This window comes from Cyprinodon tularosa, unplaced genomic scaffold (genome assembly GCF_016077235.1).
Source record: "Cyprinodon tularosa strain WSP-4 unplaced genomic scaffold, ASM1607723v1 ctg37, whole genome shotgun sequence".
NCBI classification, from domain to species: domain Eukaryota; kingdom Metazoa; phylum Chordata; class Actinopteri; order Cyprinodontiformes; family Cyprinodontidae; genus Cyprinodon; species Cyprinodon tularosa.
Window position 1 is genome coordinate 1671468 of NW_024039085.1, and position 17795 is coordinate 1689262.

Sequence of the window (17795 nt, forward strand, 5' to 3'; positions counted from 1 at the left end):
CTGGATAGAGTTCTAACTGTTGACCCTGCAAAAGATGAAAGGTAGTCCGATTGAGCCAATGACTCCTGTCACACATGCAGACTCCTCCACCAGCCAGCCATCCATCAAAAAGTAGGACTCAAACAACTTACAAACCATCATCAAAAGCTTTACATATACAGGCTTTCACTTGTGAAAAAAACAAAATTGTAAAAATAAAATACATCTATTTCAGAAATCCTCCAGATTCTTTTATTATTATTTTAAACCCTCAAAAGAAACATTTCAACATCCACATGATGGGAAATAGGTGTTTTTGTTGTCTAAAAAAGTCCCTGCTACATTCACAGCAACACAAAAGCACTCCTAGAAACATCCCTCTTTCAAAAATAGACTACTGTATAACTTTTAAAACAGCAACACCTCATCACTAGCATGTCACCATGTTTATTTTGACACTGTTGCTGCGCAAAAAAAGTTATGTTGTATACCATTTGTAAATGTTTGGCTTTAAAGAGTTAATATTTCATGCATTACAAGGCTTTTACAACAGGAAAGTATATCAGTCCATTCATCGTTTATAATGCCGTACAAATGCATTTTCTTACAAGGACAAAAGCATTTCATAAAAGGGGGTTTGCAATTTGTATATATAAGGTATGTTTACCGCATGAGGAAATTGGATATGGATGATTCTGTAATTCCAGGAGACATATGTTTGCTTCTGACATTCAAAGTCAAGTGGAATGGTAACAATAAATATAGAATAATAAATATAGAATAGAACATCTAATCTCTGAAAAAGACATCATCAGCAGTTTAAGAGCATGTCACCATGACAACTTTAGTCAAAAACAAGATGTGTTTCAACTAAGGAGGTTGTTCTAAATATGTATCTGCATTTATACATTGTTTCATTTATCATTTTGGCAAATAGATTTTAAAATCTATGTCATTTTTTGCTGTCACCAGTCAGACACCTCCATGAAATCTTCTAACTCACTTATGGCTATGATGTGGCGGGACTGATATTCTGAATTAGCTGAGTGGTCGTTCTCACAAACAGAACTTTTATCAAGCTGGCTGTCGCACTGGATCGAAGGATTGCATGTGTCCTCTTTGCTGTTGGCCAAATTGTATGTTTTGGTGACGTCATTAACCGTGTCCATGTATGGTGTCTTCTCTGGACTGTAGCGATGCCCAGCAGAGTTCTGATCTACTTCAGGATTTCCGTAGCTGTGGTTTTGCCTTAAGACCTGTTGAGTTGCTAGGACTGATGTGTTGCTCGGGAGCACCGAGTTGACAACTGCTGTCTGGTAGTTTTGGGAAGTGCCATTATTGTGTTGATATAGACTGAAAGGCTTACTGTTAATAGATAGGGGCTGTTTTTGTTGCCTTATATGTATTTGTGGTTGGATTTGAGGCTGTTGGTAGGTTTGTTGAAGCTGGGGTTGAGAAATGTTTAGACCAGTCTGGCGTACTTTCAGTTGAACATATTTTCCTGTCTCTGGGTCAAAGAAAGTCTTTGTTTTTACTTGAACAGGAACATCCACAACAAAGTACTGACCCGATCCCGGGTCTTGTAGAACCTTGCGCTGCGTCAATGGATAGGATTGAGGATAATTGGCTGACTCAACATGGTATTGTGTCACTGAGGTGGCCGGGTGATTGACGTGATGGAGAGCTGGAGAAGAAGACACATGAGCAACTGTTTGAAGGGCAACAGGTTTGGAAGCAGTACTAGAACCATTAATCGATACTGCAGAGCCAGCATGAGACAAGGAACTGGGAATAGATATGGGGTCAGTGGCATGAGGAGAGGCATGAAAAGAGTGATGAGAGGATTTGTGATCTTTATGAGAAGAATGCAAGCTAGATCCAAGAGCTGGAGCTGGGGCAAGAGCAACAGCAACAGGTGGAGTAAAGTGGGGAGAAGCCACAGCATGGTAGTTGGAGGAGCATACCTCATTGGATGATTGGGATGAAGAAGGAAAACTGGAATCGTCTTTCCCAACTCTCAGAGGACTTTCTGCTGCCACCTTTGAGAGTTCTTTCTTTATTCTTCTAGAGGTTAACCTTTGAGCTCTGCGCAAGGCTTTTTCACTTTTTGGTGGAACAGCTGGAGGTTTGCCCATAGAACGAGAAATATCACTGCTGAAGCTGCAAGCTGATTCCGGTCTGTCAAAGTCAAACAGGCCTTGCATGTCGGTCAGATCAGCTGCACTGGTAGCAAAGCTTTCTACATCTTCTGACATATTACTAATGACAGAGCGGGATTCATCATCATCCATTGCCATACCTCTCCTAGAATATGGTCTAAGATGATGCAAAGAGTTTGAGTTATCCTGTGATGAAGACAGCAGAGCAGCTGCTGAGTCATTGATAGCAGCAAAGCGATTAATTGGGGTCCCTCGATTTTGTCTAAGTATTTCCTGGTCTTCCCCTGTTTTATCTGATCCTCCATCCAACGTTAAACCCATTAAGAAATCCTCTCCGAAGTTCTTATGGAAACGTGGCTTCACTGACTTTGTGAAAGAGGAACCTCGGATGGTGTTATCCTTTACTCTAAACATTAAAGGCTTGGCACCAAGAGCAGGAGAGGAGGTGTTGGAACGAGGTAGATATGGAGCTGGGGATACAGCAGCTTGAGGTCTGTGAGGTCTAGTGTGGTACAACAAGTTATTGGATGATTCAGGCTCTTGTAGTTTTTTATTTTGATTTTGTAATGGTGAAGTGGGGGACAACTGTCTATCCCTGGGTGTTTTCTCTCTGTTGTTTGAGGTGATTGCGTAATACTGCAGAGCATCCGTGTTCTGTGAGACTCTTTTTCCCATCTCCATTGGAAGGTCTACGGCTTTGTCTTTTGGAGATGTTAACTTCTCACCTTTCATCTTTTCAACATCAGTGTCATATTCTGTTTTTGTTGGTGTAAAATCTTGTGGTTTAACACTTTCTTTGACATGTTTTTGTACTCTATTTTCTCTCATGATTTTCTCCTTTTCAGCAGTTTTGTTATCATTTTCCAACTTTCCAGATTTCTCCTTTTCGCCTTCATTCTTTGTCTCTTCAATACGATACAGCATTTTATGTTCCTGCATCTGTTTGATGCTTTCTTTCTCTGAAATCAAACCAGCATTTACATCCACTCTTGGTTTTCCCTTTGTTTCCATTTCAATCTGTGCTTGTGTTTGCTCTTTGACCTGTTTAACTTGTATTTTCCCTTCAATCAAATATGGTATCCTTTGCTGCTTTTCTTGTGCAACCCTCTTCCAGTTCTCCTCTAAGTCCTCCTTTTGATTCTCCTCTTGCACAGCTCTTCTCTGTTGCTCTTCAGAGGCTGTTCTCTGTTGCTCATTGTGTGAGGATTTTGTTTTTTGGTCATATAATTCCCTGTGTTTATGTTCTTCTGGAAAAACTGTAATTTGTCCATCCTTTTGACCAACTCCCTCTTGTTGCTCCGCTTCTCTTCTTTGCCTCCTCTCTTCTGCAGTTTTTAATTGCTGTTCATGTTCTTTTTCGCTCTGTTTTAATTGTGAAGCTCTTCTTTGTTTCTCTTCTATTCCTTTCCTCTGTTGTTCATTTTGCAATGCTCTGCTTAGCTGCTTTTCTGCTGCTCTTTGGTGTTCCTGTTCAGTTTTCCCTTTGTGGTGTTCATATGCACCTTCCTTCATCTGTATTATTTGTCCAAGACTTATTTGCTCCTCTTCTGCTCCTCTCTGTAATTCTTCTTGTACTGCTGCTGTCTGTTGTGATTCCTCTCCAAGCTTCTTATGCTGCTCCTCTGATGTTTTTCTTTCTTGCTCTTTATGTGGAGCTTGTCTTGTTTGCTCTTCTGCAATCCTCATCTGTTTCTCTAACTGTGCAGCCCTCCTTTGCTGCTCCTGTGCTGCTCTTTTCTTTTCCTCATATGCAGCTTTTCTTCTTTGCTTTTGTTCTGCAATCCTCCTCTGTTCCTCTAACTCCACAGCCCCCCTTTGCTGCTCCTGTGCTGCTCTTTTCTGTTCCTCATGTGCAGCCTTTCTTCTTTGCTCTTCTTCTGCAATCCTCCTCTGTTCCTCTAACTGTGCAGCCCTCCTTTGCTGCTCCTGTGCTGCTCTTTTCTTTTCCTCATATGCAGCTTTTCTTCTTTGCATTTGTTCTGCAAGCCTCCTCTGTTCTTCTAACTCTGCAGCCCCCCTTTGCTGCTCCTGTGCTGCTCTTTTCTTTTCCTCATGTGCAGCCTTTCTTCTTTGCGCTTCTTCTGCAATCTTATGTTCCTCTAACTGTGCAGCCCCCCTTTGCTGCTCCCATGCTGCTCTTTTCTGTTCCTCATATGCAGCTTTTCTTCGTTGCTCTTCTTCTGCAATCCTCCTCTGTTCCTCTAACTGTGCAGCCCTCCTTTTGTGCTCCTGTGCTGCTCTTCTCTGTTCCTCGTGTGCAGCTTGTCTTTTTTGCTCTTCTTCGGCAATTCCACTCTGTTGCTCTAACTGAGCAGCCCACTTTTGCTGCTCCCACTCTGCTCTTCTTTCTCGTTCATTCTCTGCAATGCTCCTCTGTTGCTCCTCTTGTGCAGCCCTCCTTTGCTGCTCCTCTGCTGCTCTTCTCCGTTCTACTTTTCTTTGATCTTCTGCAATACTCCTCTGTTCCTCAAATGGAACACCCTTAAGTTCCTGCTCATGTGCTTCTCTTTTCCGTTGTTTGATCTCTGCAAGCTTCCTCTGTTGTTCCTCTATTTCAGTCTTCATTTGCTGTTCCTCTGCTGCTCTTCCCTGTTGTTCATCCTCAGTTTGTCTGATATTCTCTTCTTCTGTGATCTTCCTCTGTTGCTCCTCTTGTTCAGACATCCTTTGCTGCTCCTCTGTCGCTCTTCTCTGTTCTTCATGTGTGGCTTTCCTCTGTTGCTGTTCTTCTTTGGCACTCATTTGATGTCTCTCTGCTGCTTGTACCAATAGCTCTGTCTTGGCTGAGGTTGACTTGTTTATATCAGTTTGATTCTCAGCACTTTTATTTTTGTCTAAAGAACTTATGTTCATTTTGGCATTCAGTTTTTCTTGCTTTTCTTTATCTCCTAGTTTAAACATGCCAGTTTTTTGGTGTTCCTTCTCCATTATTGGAAATCCTACAGATTTGGGCTTTTTATCGACTGTGGCACTTATCTCTGTCTTATTTGGCAAGCTTTGGGTTTTCATAGAACGGTCCTGTGGGTCGTCAGTAAACACAGGACATCTGCTATGACGGGTCTGAATTAGTGGGAAGAACCCTTCCCTTTTGTTTGGTGGTAATTGCTGATTCTGAAGGTCTTCTTTATCCTCTGAAACAATTACCTTTAACCTGGCATAGTCTGCAATAGCTGATATCTCAGGAACTGCACAGACTCGTTCTTTTGGTTTTGGTTTAACCTCCGATTTTTCTTTAGCAAAGTGTGTGTTTCTTAAATGTTTATTACTTAAATTATGCCTTTCCTTCACAGAGGAGTCAAACCGATTCTCTTCATTGTGTTTTGTGGTAGTGAGAGATTGCTCTGCTTCCATCTTTTTATCACCTCTACTCTCCATGGAACCATCAGTCTGTTTCGAAGCAACTATATTATCTTCATTTTCCATTGTTTTTCTTGTCAAGTTTTCACCTTGAGTTTTTGCTAAAAGTGACTGATTTGCTTTTCTTTCACTCTGATCAACAGTAAACACAAAAACATCACTTCTTTGATCCTCATGCAGTTCATTGCTGATCATTGTCTTGCTTGGTAATAACTGCTGAATGTCCTTTTCCTTTAAACCATTTTCAGGTCTGATCTTGTTTTGAGACATATCGCTTGTCTCTTCTGGCCCTTGTACTTGAAAATAGTCTGCTTCTATTAGCTGTACACTTGAATCAAACTTTTTGCCTTGAGTTTCAATATGTTCCTTGGTTGTATTTTCTTTGTTCTGTTTATCACTTGCCTTCAGTGTGTCAGACAGTTTCTTCACACTCGAGAGAACATACTGTACAGCTAATTTTTCTTCCAGATTGTCTTCTATTATCTCCTCACTCTTTGCCGGAATTGAGTTTTCAGAACAGCTTCCAGTATTTGAAATCTTTGCTTTTCTTTCTCCACTAGATGTTGCAACTTGTGACTGTTCATAGGAAGAATCCTTACTTGAAGAAATTGTTTTGATCTTACTCTTTTCCATCATACCCACATGATCTTCTTTACCTCCAGATGGCATAACTCTGATAGCAATGTTGCCAATATGTACACTAGTATCTTCCTTATTATGCTCCGCATTATGTTTTTCATTTGATTGAAGGTTCTGAGACACATGTTTCGTTTCATTCAAGACTAGATTATTGCTGGGACTACCAAAGCTGAATAAGCTAGATGAGGAAGAGGGGCAGATGTTATCTTCTTGTGTTGGTGCACATTTGGCTTTGGAAAGGATTTCACCAGTTGTATCATCTTTGACGGGACAATTATTTTCAGCTTTGTTAACTTTTTCATGAGACACTTCACCTATAAGTGTTTTTTGCATTTTCTGTTGCTTTTCATCATCTTTTCTTTTTGTGTCTTTAGAGTTTTCTGACATTTTTTCCTTTGATATTTCAACTGTGGCATCCTTTCTTTCCTCTACAAATTTCTCCCTTTGGTGTTGAGTTTGGTCCAACAGTCTATCTTTGGATGATACAGCCATTGTCTCAGGTTTTCTTTTTCTTAGATGTTCTGCATCAAGTTTGAGATCTGTCGTTTCAGCTGTTACTTCTTTGTCAATCACCTCCAACGTTAAAGCTTCTTGCATATGTTTTATACGATTATGCTCAACAAGGGTATGCTTATCTTCTTCTGCTTCCTTGTGGCTGGGATTCTCTTTGCCTCTCTCTGGTTTATTGCAATCTACTTTTGCTGCAGCAGTTTGTTTTTCCACATCGTCTTTTAGGGAGCCAGTGCTCTGCATCGGTTCTCTTTCTACTACAGTAACCATGATGCCCATAATCTGTACAGTGTCATTTGATAGCGAAGGTTCTTTTTTATTCAGACTCGCAATCAGTCCTGACTCACTGCAAGCTGCTTCTTTAGTTTTGGTATCCACTACAGTCACTGGTTTAGACAGACTTGTACTTTGTGCTAGATCTTCTTTTGTTTTGGAAGGAGTTTCCTCTTTGACTTCTATCAGCAGTTTTTCAGATGTCTCTATGAGATTTCCTTCTTTTTCCATATGCCCATTCAAGGCTTTACTCACATTTGTCCCTGTTAGTTGATTAGTTGGTTCTTCTAAACAGTCGGCAGAATCACCACGACCTGCTGTATCATCGCTCAAAGATGAAGCAAATGCGGTTGGTTCTTTTTGTACCTCTGAAGGCTCCACTTGATGCTTTGGTGTGATTTTATTAGAAGCCATGTTTTTTTGCTTCTTAAACACCTCCTGCAAAAAAGGCCTCTGCTGAACATTAGCACTTTGACCGTTTGCTAAGTGCTTGGTGGAACTTTTACCAATAAAACCTTCTGGTAAAGACAAGGTCTTTTCTTTTATCGCAGAGATCTCTTTTTCAGCATGAGCTTTTATTTTGGAAGTCAGTATCTCTTGCTTAGTTTGAGCTTTCTCCTTCTGAGATAAAGCTCTAGGTGGAGTTACAGCCATATCTAGTCTTGAGTTTGTACGTTGATCAATTGAATTTCTTTCATGTTTAACCGAAGCAGATACTTTTTGCAGTGGAGCTACGTCTTTAAAAACATTTATTTTTTCCAATTTCGGGGCAGTGTTTTCCTTCAATTTCTCTGCTGCATTGTTAGATTTATCCTTCAAATTTTTTTGGTGAGAGTGAGAGCTTAATAACTGTGTCTTTTTTAATGCATCATTGTGTTGAAACTGACTTCCTGTATCCTCATTGCCCCCAAAACTTCTGACGCATTCCTTATTTTCTGTTTGTGATGTCAAAATAAAGTTCTTTAAAGAAGGCCCATTAACTGATTTTGAATTATTTCCTGACTCAGCTTCGGTCTTGTTGACATCGTTTGAGAGAACATTTTCTGTGACAGACATTTTGGTGCAGTTTGCTGACACAGCTTGAGTAAAACCATATTTCTCCCTAAGCCGTTCATAATCATTTGGAATTGCATGGATTTGCATTTCTATTGGGTGGTTCTGGTTTTTGCTGTCTGCATTACTAACAGTATTTGTATGTATATGATCAAGGTTTTTCAAGGTACTCTCTTCATCAGTAAAAAGAATATTTCTAACCTTTTCTTTTTGCTCTCCTCTCATTTTCTCTTTTATTTTGGCTAACTCTGCTTTGGCTTTAGCTAACTCTGACTTAACTTGCTCCACTCTGTCTGGTTCCTGCCTGTCTTGTTGTGGAGCTTGGAGTTTAGCTGACCTCTCGAGCAGGTCTTCTGTTTTTGATAGCTTGGATTCCTTTTGCTCCAATTTTCCTTTTATCTCTACCTTTGTGTGTTCACTGTTACATGTAGAGGATGTAGCCAGCTCTGAATTAATTTGACATGTATGACTTAAATCTTTCTCATCCCCAGCTTCTCTGACATCCTCTCCTTTTATTTGGTTTGTTTTGACCTCTAGCACTTCAGCATCCATTTGCTTCATGTCTAGTGTTTCAGTTTGTGACTGGTCTTTCTGCTCCTTTTCTTCACATCTGATCTGTTCTTCTTCCACTTTTTCATTCTTGATTTTCTTCTCTTTCATCTGCTCTCCTTCAGCTTTTTCTGTGTCTCGCTGTTTTTCCTCTGCTTGCACGCTAATGGGCTGATCATATTTAACTTGGTTGGCTCCGACCCTCTCAGGCGTCTCAGTCTTTGCCAGTTCAGTTTTTATGTTTTCCTGTTTTAGCTTCTCTGTTTCAGCTTGTTCTGTTTTGAGCATCTTAGGGATTTTCTTCGTGCTATTTGTTGACTTGTCTTTTGGCTTCTGAACCAATTCTTTTTCATCCTCTATCTGCTTGTCTTCATTGGGCCTAATCCATTTGTTTTTTAACTTATTTCCATATTGATCTTTCTTCTCAAATGTATTTGTATGTTCCTCTTTGACTTGTTTAATATTTGTCAGCTGTATTGGTTCTGATTTTGGTAATTTGATAGTCTCTAAACCAGTTTGCCCTGTTAAAATAAACCCAGGTTGTTCTTTCTTGGGTGTCTCTTCATGAGCCTGTTGTTGGGGCTTGGCTAGCTCTGCTGGAAAACATTGTGGCTTCATGTGGAATTCCTCAACCTGTTCACATGTGATGTCCACATTCGGTATGTCCTTTACCTGATTTGCCTTTGTGTTGGTAAATGCATTTCCTGGGATTAAAAGTGCTGAATTTTCCTTCTCAAAATCCGATTTAGTTTGTTTTTTCTCATTTAGAACTGGTATATTTTGTTTAATATGGTCTGCTGTTAGCATGTTTATTCCTTTGTCTGATGTAAAATCAAGATTTTTTATGCCTGTGTCATATTGATTGGTAATTCTTTTGTGATTCTGTATTAAATTTGCATCTGTTAACTGTTTTGTTTCTCTACCTTCCAGAGTTTCCTGCTTTGAGCCGTCTATGAAAGACCATGTTTTCTTTCTCATTGGCGAAACACTGGTTTTGATTTGGTTGCTTTCTGTATTTTGGTTGCTTGTTTGTCTCCAGTTATCCTGCAGGGACACATTTTTGTGATCTAGTTTGCTTTCTTTGAGATTCTCCCCCTTTGTGGACATCCTTCCTGTAGTGTTATTTAAACTGCGCTGGTTGTTGTCAACACTCAGTCTTACTGTGTCCATAGCTGAGTAAGGCTGCTTGACTTCTCCAGATCCATACGTTTCTTGGCTATAAGGAGTAAATGCTGCAAGAGATTGATTGGGATTCTGCCCAATTCCTAACAGCTGATTGTTGGAGTAACTTGAAGGCATGGAGTTAGTGAGTCCAGAGCTGTAACCCATCTGACCCTGCATCTGTGATGCCTGGTAATTGATTTCAGTGTTTTCTGGATCTTGGCCTGTGTTAACACTGGCAGTATGAGAAGTCTGGGATGTAAGTGATAGTCCAGGGATGTGATACTTGTTTACAGAAGCGTTTGTCCTTCTAGGTATTTCCTGCTGGAGACACTGAATATTGGAATCAGTGAATGTAATTTCATGTGGCTCCTGTATAGAAGGCTGTTGGTTTTTCTCCAGTGTATCAAAGCCTTTAAATTTGTTTGGACTATAAGTGCTTTTCACTCTTTTTCTGTTGTCTTTTAGGTTAAAGAGAAGGCTTGAGGCTCGGGATCTGTAGCTGGACATCCTGACCTCTGGAGTTGCTCCTCTGCTTTCAGCTCGCACTGGAGCATGCTCTACTGGTTGAGGGGACACTTCATACTGTTGTAAATGAGATATATCTGTGTCCTGATGTTTTTGGACAGAAGGAGTCAGCAGTTGACCAGTTCTAAAGGAACTTACTGTGTTATCGCTGACAACATTAGTCCCCACTGGCAATGCATTGTTGCCTGAGTAAATCCAGCTTTCAGTGCTGTTGAACACTCCATGTTGGTTGCTCATTTCATGCTCTGAAATCATTTTAACCTTCTGCTGCAGAGCTTTGACAGAGCTGATGGTGTCTCTGACACGTCGAGACATGTCTGTTGAGGGCGACGCAGTTGACGGGCGATGGGTTGGAAGTTTGTTAGTCCCCAGGCTTTGTGCCCACTTCCTGTGATGATGATGAACTGCCAGCTCAGATTCACAGCGTTTCTCCACAGCTGAAGGTCTCTGAAGCTGAGAGGATGTTGAGATGGAGCGTGGATATTCAAGGTGGCTCCTCGGGTGTCTGATTTCTCTACAATGACTACCGGCTTGTTTTTCAAGAGAAAGTTCATTGTACATTGGTGTCTGATACCATTTAGGAAACCCTGAGTAATGCATAAAGCCTGAGGCTTCTGCTCCCTGGAAAGGAAACCTGTTATAATCTCTCCATAGCTTAAAGGGACTAAACTCACTATGGATAAAGAAGTTGGAGCTGCAGTTCACTTGTGAAGACATACTGTGTTTAATCTGTGATGACTTCATGTAGCTGTGAGATATTTGGGCCATTTTTTCTGCTTCAGAGGGACAGAAGTTGGCATCCCGACATGAAAATGACCCGGCAGGATGAAAATTATGACTTTTAAAATTTTGCTGACATGAGAATTCAGAAAGTTCTCTCTGAATACTCATCAGAGCAGATTTGTCCCAACTTGGCTCATCATTCTGCTCTCTAATCATATCATCTGTTCCCGGTCCATCTCTGTGCCTGTCAGTGTCAAATGCTCTAATGAGAGAAGAAACTCTAGAGTTGCTTCTGCTTTGCTGTGAATGTAGCTCTGTGGCTCCATTGCTGTGGAAGGACAGCTTCTCTGCCCTCAGAGACTTGTCCAACTGTGAGGTTTCCACTAGGGAGTGCTGGAATGTGGCAGAAACCATCCCCAGTGTCCTATCCCCATGAGCCTCCCACTGCGGATCTCTGTGGATCTCTGCTCCATAGATCCCTCCAGTGATCCATTCGTGTCCATATTGCTGCATCCGGAGGTTGAAATTCTTCTGGGCCACTCTCTTTCGGTCCTCTCTTTCTTTCTCCTCTTGTTCTCCGCCAAAAGCCAGCTGTCTGTCTGAGTTGGTGCTCGGCGAAGACAAACTCAGGTCAGAGTCGTTATAAATAGCCTCATCCCCGATGCAAAGGCTTCTGAATGCTCTGTCTGTCAGACTGCTGACCTCCCGATCAGTTTCGTCTAGGAAGGAACCTCCACTAGACGTGTCACTGAAGCCTCCATCACTCTGTTTCCTATGCCCACCGCTCTTTCTGCTTGAGCGGCGTTTTTCCACTGAGGTCATGATTTAGACTTACAGACCAAAACAGTTGTTCAGTCATTCAATAGAAAATATAGACCGAAACGATTCACGCTGTTTCTTCTGGTGGAGCTGCTGCACCCGGAGATTGGGGCCTCTGTTCAGGTTTTGCTCCAAAGGCATTGCCTTTTTCAGTTTGGCTCCACACACTTAATCCTTAAATCTGCTGCTGTCCTGGAAGAAGAAAATAAAAACAAATTAGCCTATAACTGATAACATAACCAATAAACATTTTAAAGAAAAAACCTTCATTCTTGACAATGGTGTGTGATATAAAACTTGAAAGGCAGCACCTTTCAAATGTATTCCCCCCTTTTAACTTCTCCTCATTTTCTCCCATAACATCAACAAACATTTATGCATTTTATTTGTATTTTATCTGACACACCAACAGAATGAAGCACATAGCTGTGATGTGAAAGAAAAATAACACACTTTATTCACATTTTTACATGATGTTTTCTGAGTTGTGCATTTTGTTGTGTGTTCTGCATTTCTATTAGTTACCTCAACTTTTAGTTCCCCCAATTGGTTGTACTGCAACCAATTGTTTTCAGAAGTCTTCTACTAGAGACCCACTGTGTGCAAGTTAATTTTGTATAAATACAGCAGTTTTAAGACTCAGTGATTTGAGACTGATAAGATTTAGAAGCTTTGCTGCTGAGTTTGGTTATAAAACAATAACATAATTCAAATATGCCAAGAAAGTTAATATAGAGCATCAGCTTGAACATAGCTATCTCCACAGGTTAACATAATAGTGGCAACATTACAGTAGGCATTGGCAAGCAGGGACAGGGAAGCTTGTCAGAAATTAACTAAGATAAATTCAGGACAATCCAGTAAGCATTTCAAAAGCCTTGATAATATTACAGAGCTCCACATCCCAGACATACAGTCAGAGCTACGACTGAGTGGTTTATTTCAAAAAGCATAAATGTTCTGGAAAGGCTTAGATTTCAAATTTTAATCAAAAATCAGAGTTGGTGGTAGTATAAGAAAGAAAATTGATGTTCCCACATCTATCTTTCCTACTGAGTTTGAGCTGTTTGCATAAGGTATAGACATATGCCTAAAGCTGTTGTTGCTGCCAAAGATGGTTTAAGTTTTAACTCAAAAAGAAAAACGGCATGCTGAACGTATATATATTTTTTTATCTGTTTTGAAATAGTTGTAAAAACAACAACAATCCATTTACAATAATGCACTGCTATGTCTTGCTCTAATGTGTCAAAATTATCTTGTCAATACCTTTTTAAGGAACTGCGTGCATAAGGGTTTTTCTAAGATCCCTTCAGCTCTGTCAATATGATGTTTCGTTTATGATAAGTTATTTTTTTTTCCCTCTTTGAACTAAGCAGCAATGTACTGTATGTGGTTCTGAAAACAGCTCTGCAAATCCTTTCTCTCAATCACCATGACCTTCACGGACATGTTGGTAAGAAAACCTCTCTGTTGCTAGGCTCAGAAAAGGCAGACTCACGTGAGTTATTTTGGGTGATCAGGATGCATCAGTGCAGGTTTAACAGAGCACAAACACACACAAACACACAAGTTCATTTTGCATCTGAAGCCAGATAATGATGCTTATTTAGCAATAATTTAAGACATGAGCTGTTTGAAGTGCTTAACTGAGCTTAGCTGTTTTAGGCAACAAGTGTCTGAAAGAAATTGTAAAAATACTCGTATGACCTACTTGAGACTAGTCTTGGAAAAGCCATTCAGTTTATTATAGAGAGTGCAGCAGGTGGAAAGTAGAATATGCTGTACCAGAAATACTTCTAATTTTAGTCTTCAGACGTAAGATTAGATAATTAACAGCAGATAAAGCTAATACAATTTAATGTATTCATATGACGCTTAATATAGTCATAAAAATGTTTGTTTCAAAATCAAGGAGATTTAATATTTGCTTTAAAGCATTTTTATGATTAAAATATTCTTTGAGAACAAAATTTGATATACTATTAGTGAGTATGTGTAAACAATTTAAAAACTGAACGCTGACTGTGGTTCTATATACTTGAATTCACTGGCCTTACAATTCACACTTATCTCTATTTATAAACTTTAATATAATTTTAGTTTAAGTTATAACAGTAAGTGAAAACTTGTTAAGAATTTCAGAAAAAGTGTCAATGATTTGAAGGTACCTCAGTATCGTCACGTGCTTAAAGGAGAGCAAATTCCAAGAAGACGTCAACCTGCTCAGAATATCCTGAATGAATCATTATTATTCTCTGATTTGGAGAAAATTCATTTCATGCACATTTTCACACATGCTTAGTCAGCACTAAATAAATTGCAATTTAAACTATTTGTCCTTTGGTGGAGATTTTTCTGCTAACTTTGAATTAAGAAAAGAGCTTAACTATAAAAATTCCTTTTAACAAGCTCATTCAGATTGTTGGAAATGTAATCCACATCTTTCATAATATCTGAATAAAAACATATCCAGCCATGAGAAATTTCTTTACTCTAAATGTGTTTTTATGCAGCAGAAATCTCTCTCTCTCTAACTGTCAAGAGGATTTTTTTTTTTTTCATTCTTGCTTGTGACAGGTTTATTTTGGTCCAGTGACGGGTTTGCAGCTCTAAAACCCGACACCAAAGACGAGTAAATTTCAGCTTTGGCCCCATGAAGGGCTGAAACAGCGTCATAGCTGTCCCTTTTAGAACAGAATGGACCAAATGTTTTCAAATTGCAGGAAGGTGAGAGAAAACTTCAACCAGAAGAGTTTAGGATAAAAAAATTTTGGGGGCTTTTTTGTGTGTGAATTTGCATTTACTTAAATTCTCTCCATTATCAATGTACTTATTTATTAACCTAAAATTAGGTTTTAGTATGTAACACACAGTAAGCTCATAGTCTTACCTTCCTGGTTCATTATCCATAATTTTTGGGATTGTGTAATAACTCCCCGTTCCCAAAAGAGATCAAGTTGTGGACTGTCACCTTACACAACCACTCTTTGAAAGATCCAGGCTCTTCCTAAGGATAATCCAAATTCAGTTTCGGGTCCACTGTGAAATCTCGGAGGATCTGACCAGCAGCAGGCATTGGAACTCAGGACAGGAGACCGAACAGAAATAGAGGAGCTGTCCCACAGAGAGTGTCCACCATGGAGCCGAAGAATGAGGGCTAGAGCTTAGCATGTGGGTCTGAAAGATCCTCCAGTGTCAGGTGTCCGACAGATGAAACAAACAGCCTCTAAACTATTTATAAATCTGGACAGCTATGTTGGCCATTAGCAGTGATGGCTAACTGTGAGTAAACTGGGAACGTAAGTCAGAAAGTAGAGTGGGTTAATGCTCAGCAAGACTGCAGAAAAACTACATTTTCTTAAAATGGGTGAAGGGTGTGTGAGGGCTGCCCCCAGAGGGCTGCAATATGGAGACATAAATAGCTGGAAGCCTCACTGTGTAGTCATCCTGACTGAACAGAGCTGACAGTAAGAAGGACTGTAAACAAGTGGCCTTTAGTCACCACCCACAACACTGCAGCAAAGCTGGTTGAAGCCAAGACAAACTGAGACCTCTTTAACTTTTTCCCAATGTGTCACATCGTACACAAAAACTACACATCATGTTATTTTAGAGTTGAACTAAAAGTAGAGTTTAGCTGAGAGCAATGGTTGGTTTTAAAATATTTTTTTATATTTTTACAAGTAAAATTCTAATGAGTGTGGAACATATGACCGTTTGGAACAATGAGCATTTTCTCCATCCAAATTTCCAGTTTGTCTTGAGGATGTGCATCTTACCAGCTTTGGAGTCACATCTAGGGACTAAAATGTATGCCCATTATATCTTTGAAAACATTGTAATTTCAGTCAGATATGATTGAAAGCTTTGGTTTACTTCAATTTTCATGTTTTGCCACAGATTCCACATTGCATTTAAGTCTGGACTTTGTCTGGAAAATTGGAGCGTATGACAGAAAGAAGTGTAGTTCTGGATGTGTGTTTGGGTTTTTTATGTCATACCAGAAGGTAATCCTCTGTGATTTTCATATATCTTTATCTCTTCTAACATGTTTCTTCCAGGAGTGGCTGGTATTTAAATGTTAAGTTTAGAATGACAGTCAAGTTTTAACAGCTTTCCAAAACATGCCATTCGATTTTCCCCATTTTGGATGTTAGCTTTCAAATTTCTCTGAAAAATAAAGCTGAAGATACTGTTTTGAAACCTCATCCTTCTTTAACATTCTCCATTTTTTTTCTGCCTGACTTGTCTTTAGTGGTTCTCAGTCTTAATGATGCAATTTTTTAACTTACATTCCCTGAAAAACTTCTGAGGACCTTACAGAACAGCTAGGTTTATACTGAGATTAAATTAAACTCAAGTAAACTCAATTTAACAATTGCTTGCACTGGATTTTATTAAGGTTAACCAGGGTAAGGAAGTTTAACACAAACACACACCAAACACTCCTATATTTAACCTACTTTATGATGATTCATTCATTTTTTTTTTGTCAGGTAAAATCCTCAGAGTGTGCATTAAAGCTTTTGGTTGTTATGACTATATGTAATAAACTTTGAAGCTTGTGAATGATTTTGTGGATTCTGTATGTTTTTATAATTTCTTTGCTTTTCATTAGTTTACTAAAAAGAAAAACTTCATGAATTTGGATTGCACACTAAGCAGCAATCAAACATTTAATGGCTGACCTCCCTGTCTACAACCCTCCTCAATCCAATAAAAAAAAGTACCATAAGGCACAGGAAGGGGAGGACCTGTTCCTCCCTCTTTCACTCCCACCTACCTCCTCTCCAACCCCTGCTGCTTTATAAGGAGATCACTGCAGCGGGTTGCTCCCTGGGATTGTTGATGGTGGCTCCGGAACAGCTCGGGTGATGGACACACACACATGGGCCTTAAGGGAGACAGACCTGTTCATATAAGCATGCACCAGCACACATTCAAGCTCCTAGTGCTATAGGAAAGGAAGAGGCAGCAGAATAATCCCTCTACTCCTTTTAAAACACATTTATAGAAATATTATTTTTTTTATGTAATACTAAGAATACTACTTTAGAATTTAAAATTAATTACTGATTCTTAATTTTACTTATTTTTCTCCATTTTTTCTTAATGACACCTGATAAATGATAACAACTGATAGCTAAAAAAAAGAAAAGATTAAAAAACATTCTTAATTTACATGAAAAATGTCTTCCTTTTAAATATTCAGGCTCCCTGTAGAAGTCTGAGATTAGCTCATGAAGTATGAAGTATTCACCCAATTCCTGCTCACTAAGTCCCTCTAGTGGATGAACTAGGAAGACACATCCAAAATGATTTCACTCTGCCAAAAATACTTTTTTGAAGCTATCATCTCAGGTTATTGTACCTCATAATTCTGCATATTTATCTTTTTAAAGATTTCAGTAAGAAAGTCACTGAGCCCAATGAGAATTGATCACGAACTCTGATGATGCTCATCCCTTTGCTGAGTCATAAAAAAACAGAGAGAGCTGTGGTTGAGTGGTAAATAGCAGACAGGCACATTACTTGCTGCATTAAGAATGGCTTTGTTTGGATATCTCCATTCAGACATGAACTCGACTGATTCTAATTGATTGTGTTATTGATCAGCTCTGTTGTGGGAATTAAAAGCAGAGATGATGTGTTAGCAGGCCATTTTGGGCCTTCAGAGGAACAGGCCTGACTGCACGTTAGGAGTTATGTCTAACTTTAAATTTTTCTGTGAAGATTTACAAGGATTTCTTGAGTGCGCAGGGTAGTGTTTGTAGATGTAGATGGCTGGGCTAACACATTTTACTGCTTCTATGCAGGACAAAAAAAATAATATTTCATTACTGCAACAAAAGAAGCCCATTAGCTGCAATGCAGGAACAGAGTTCATCTGCTGTCCCCCCCACATTCACAGTGTTTGTCTGTTTTCTGGATGCTCTCCAGCTAATTTGATATAACAATGCTCGACGAAATATCACCAGGACTTTTTTTAGGTGACAGAAAATTATCAATGATGCCACATGCACAAGCTGAATGTCAACAACC

At 39.5% G+C, this 17795-nt stretch overlaps 1 protein-coding gene across 1 annotated transcript; it reads right to left on the reverse strand.

The window, feature by feature from the left end:
- Positions 1-200: 200 nt before the first annotated feature.
- Positions 201-15137, reverse strand: LOC119790644 (golgin subfamily B member 1). The gene is made up of 2 exons (XM_038296258.1): positions 14644-15137; positions 201-11942 (listed from the first exon to the last, which is right to left on the reverse strand). Exon 2 carries the CDS (start codon positions 11751-11753, stop codon positions 945-947), a length of 10809 nt encoding a protein of 3602 aa, XP_038152186.1. The 5' UTR covers positions 11754-11942; positions 14644-15137; the 3' UTR covers positions 201-944.
- Positions 15138-17795: the final 2658 nt, after the last annotated feature.

Excerpts from the sequence above, each read along its gene's own strand:
- LOC119790644 (XM_038296258.1), bottom strand. The coding sequence starts at position 11,753 with ATGACCTCAGTGGAAAAACGCCGCTCAAGCAGAAAGAGCGGTGGGCAT.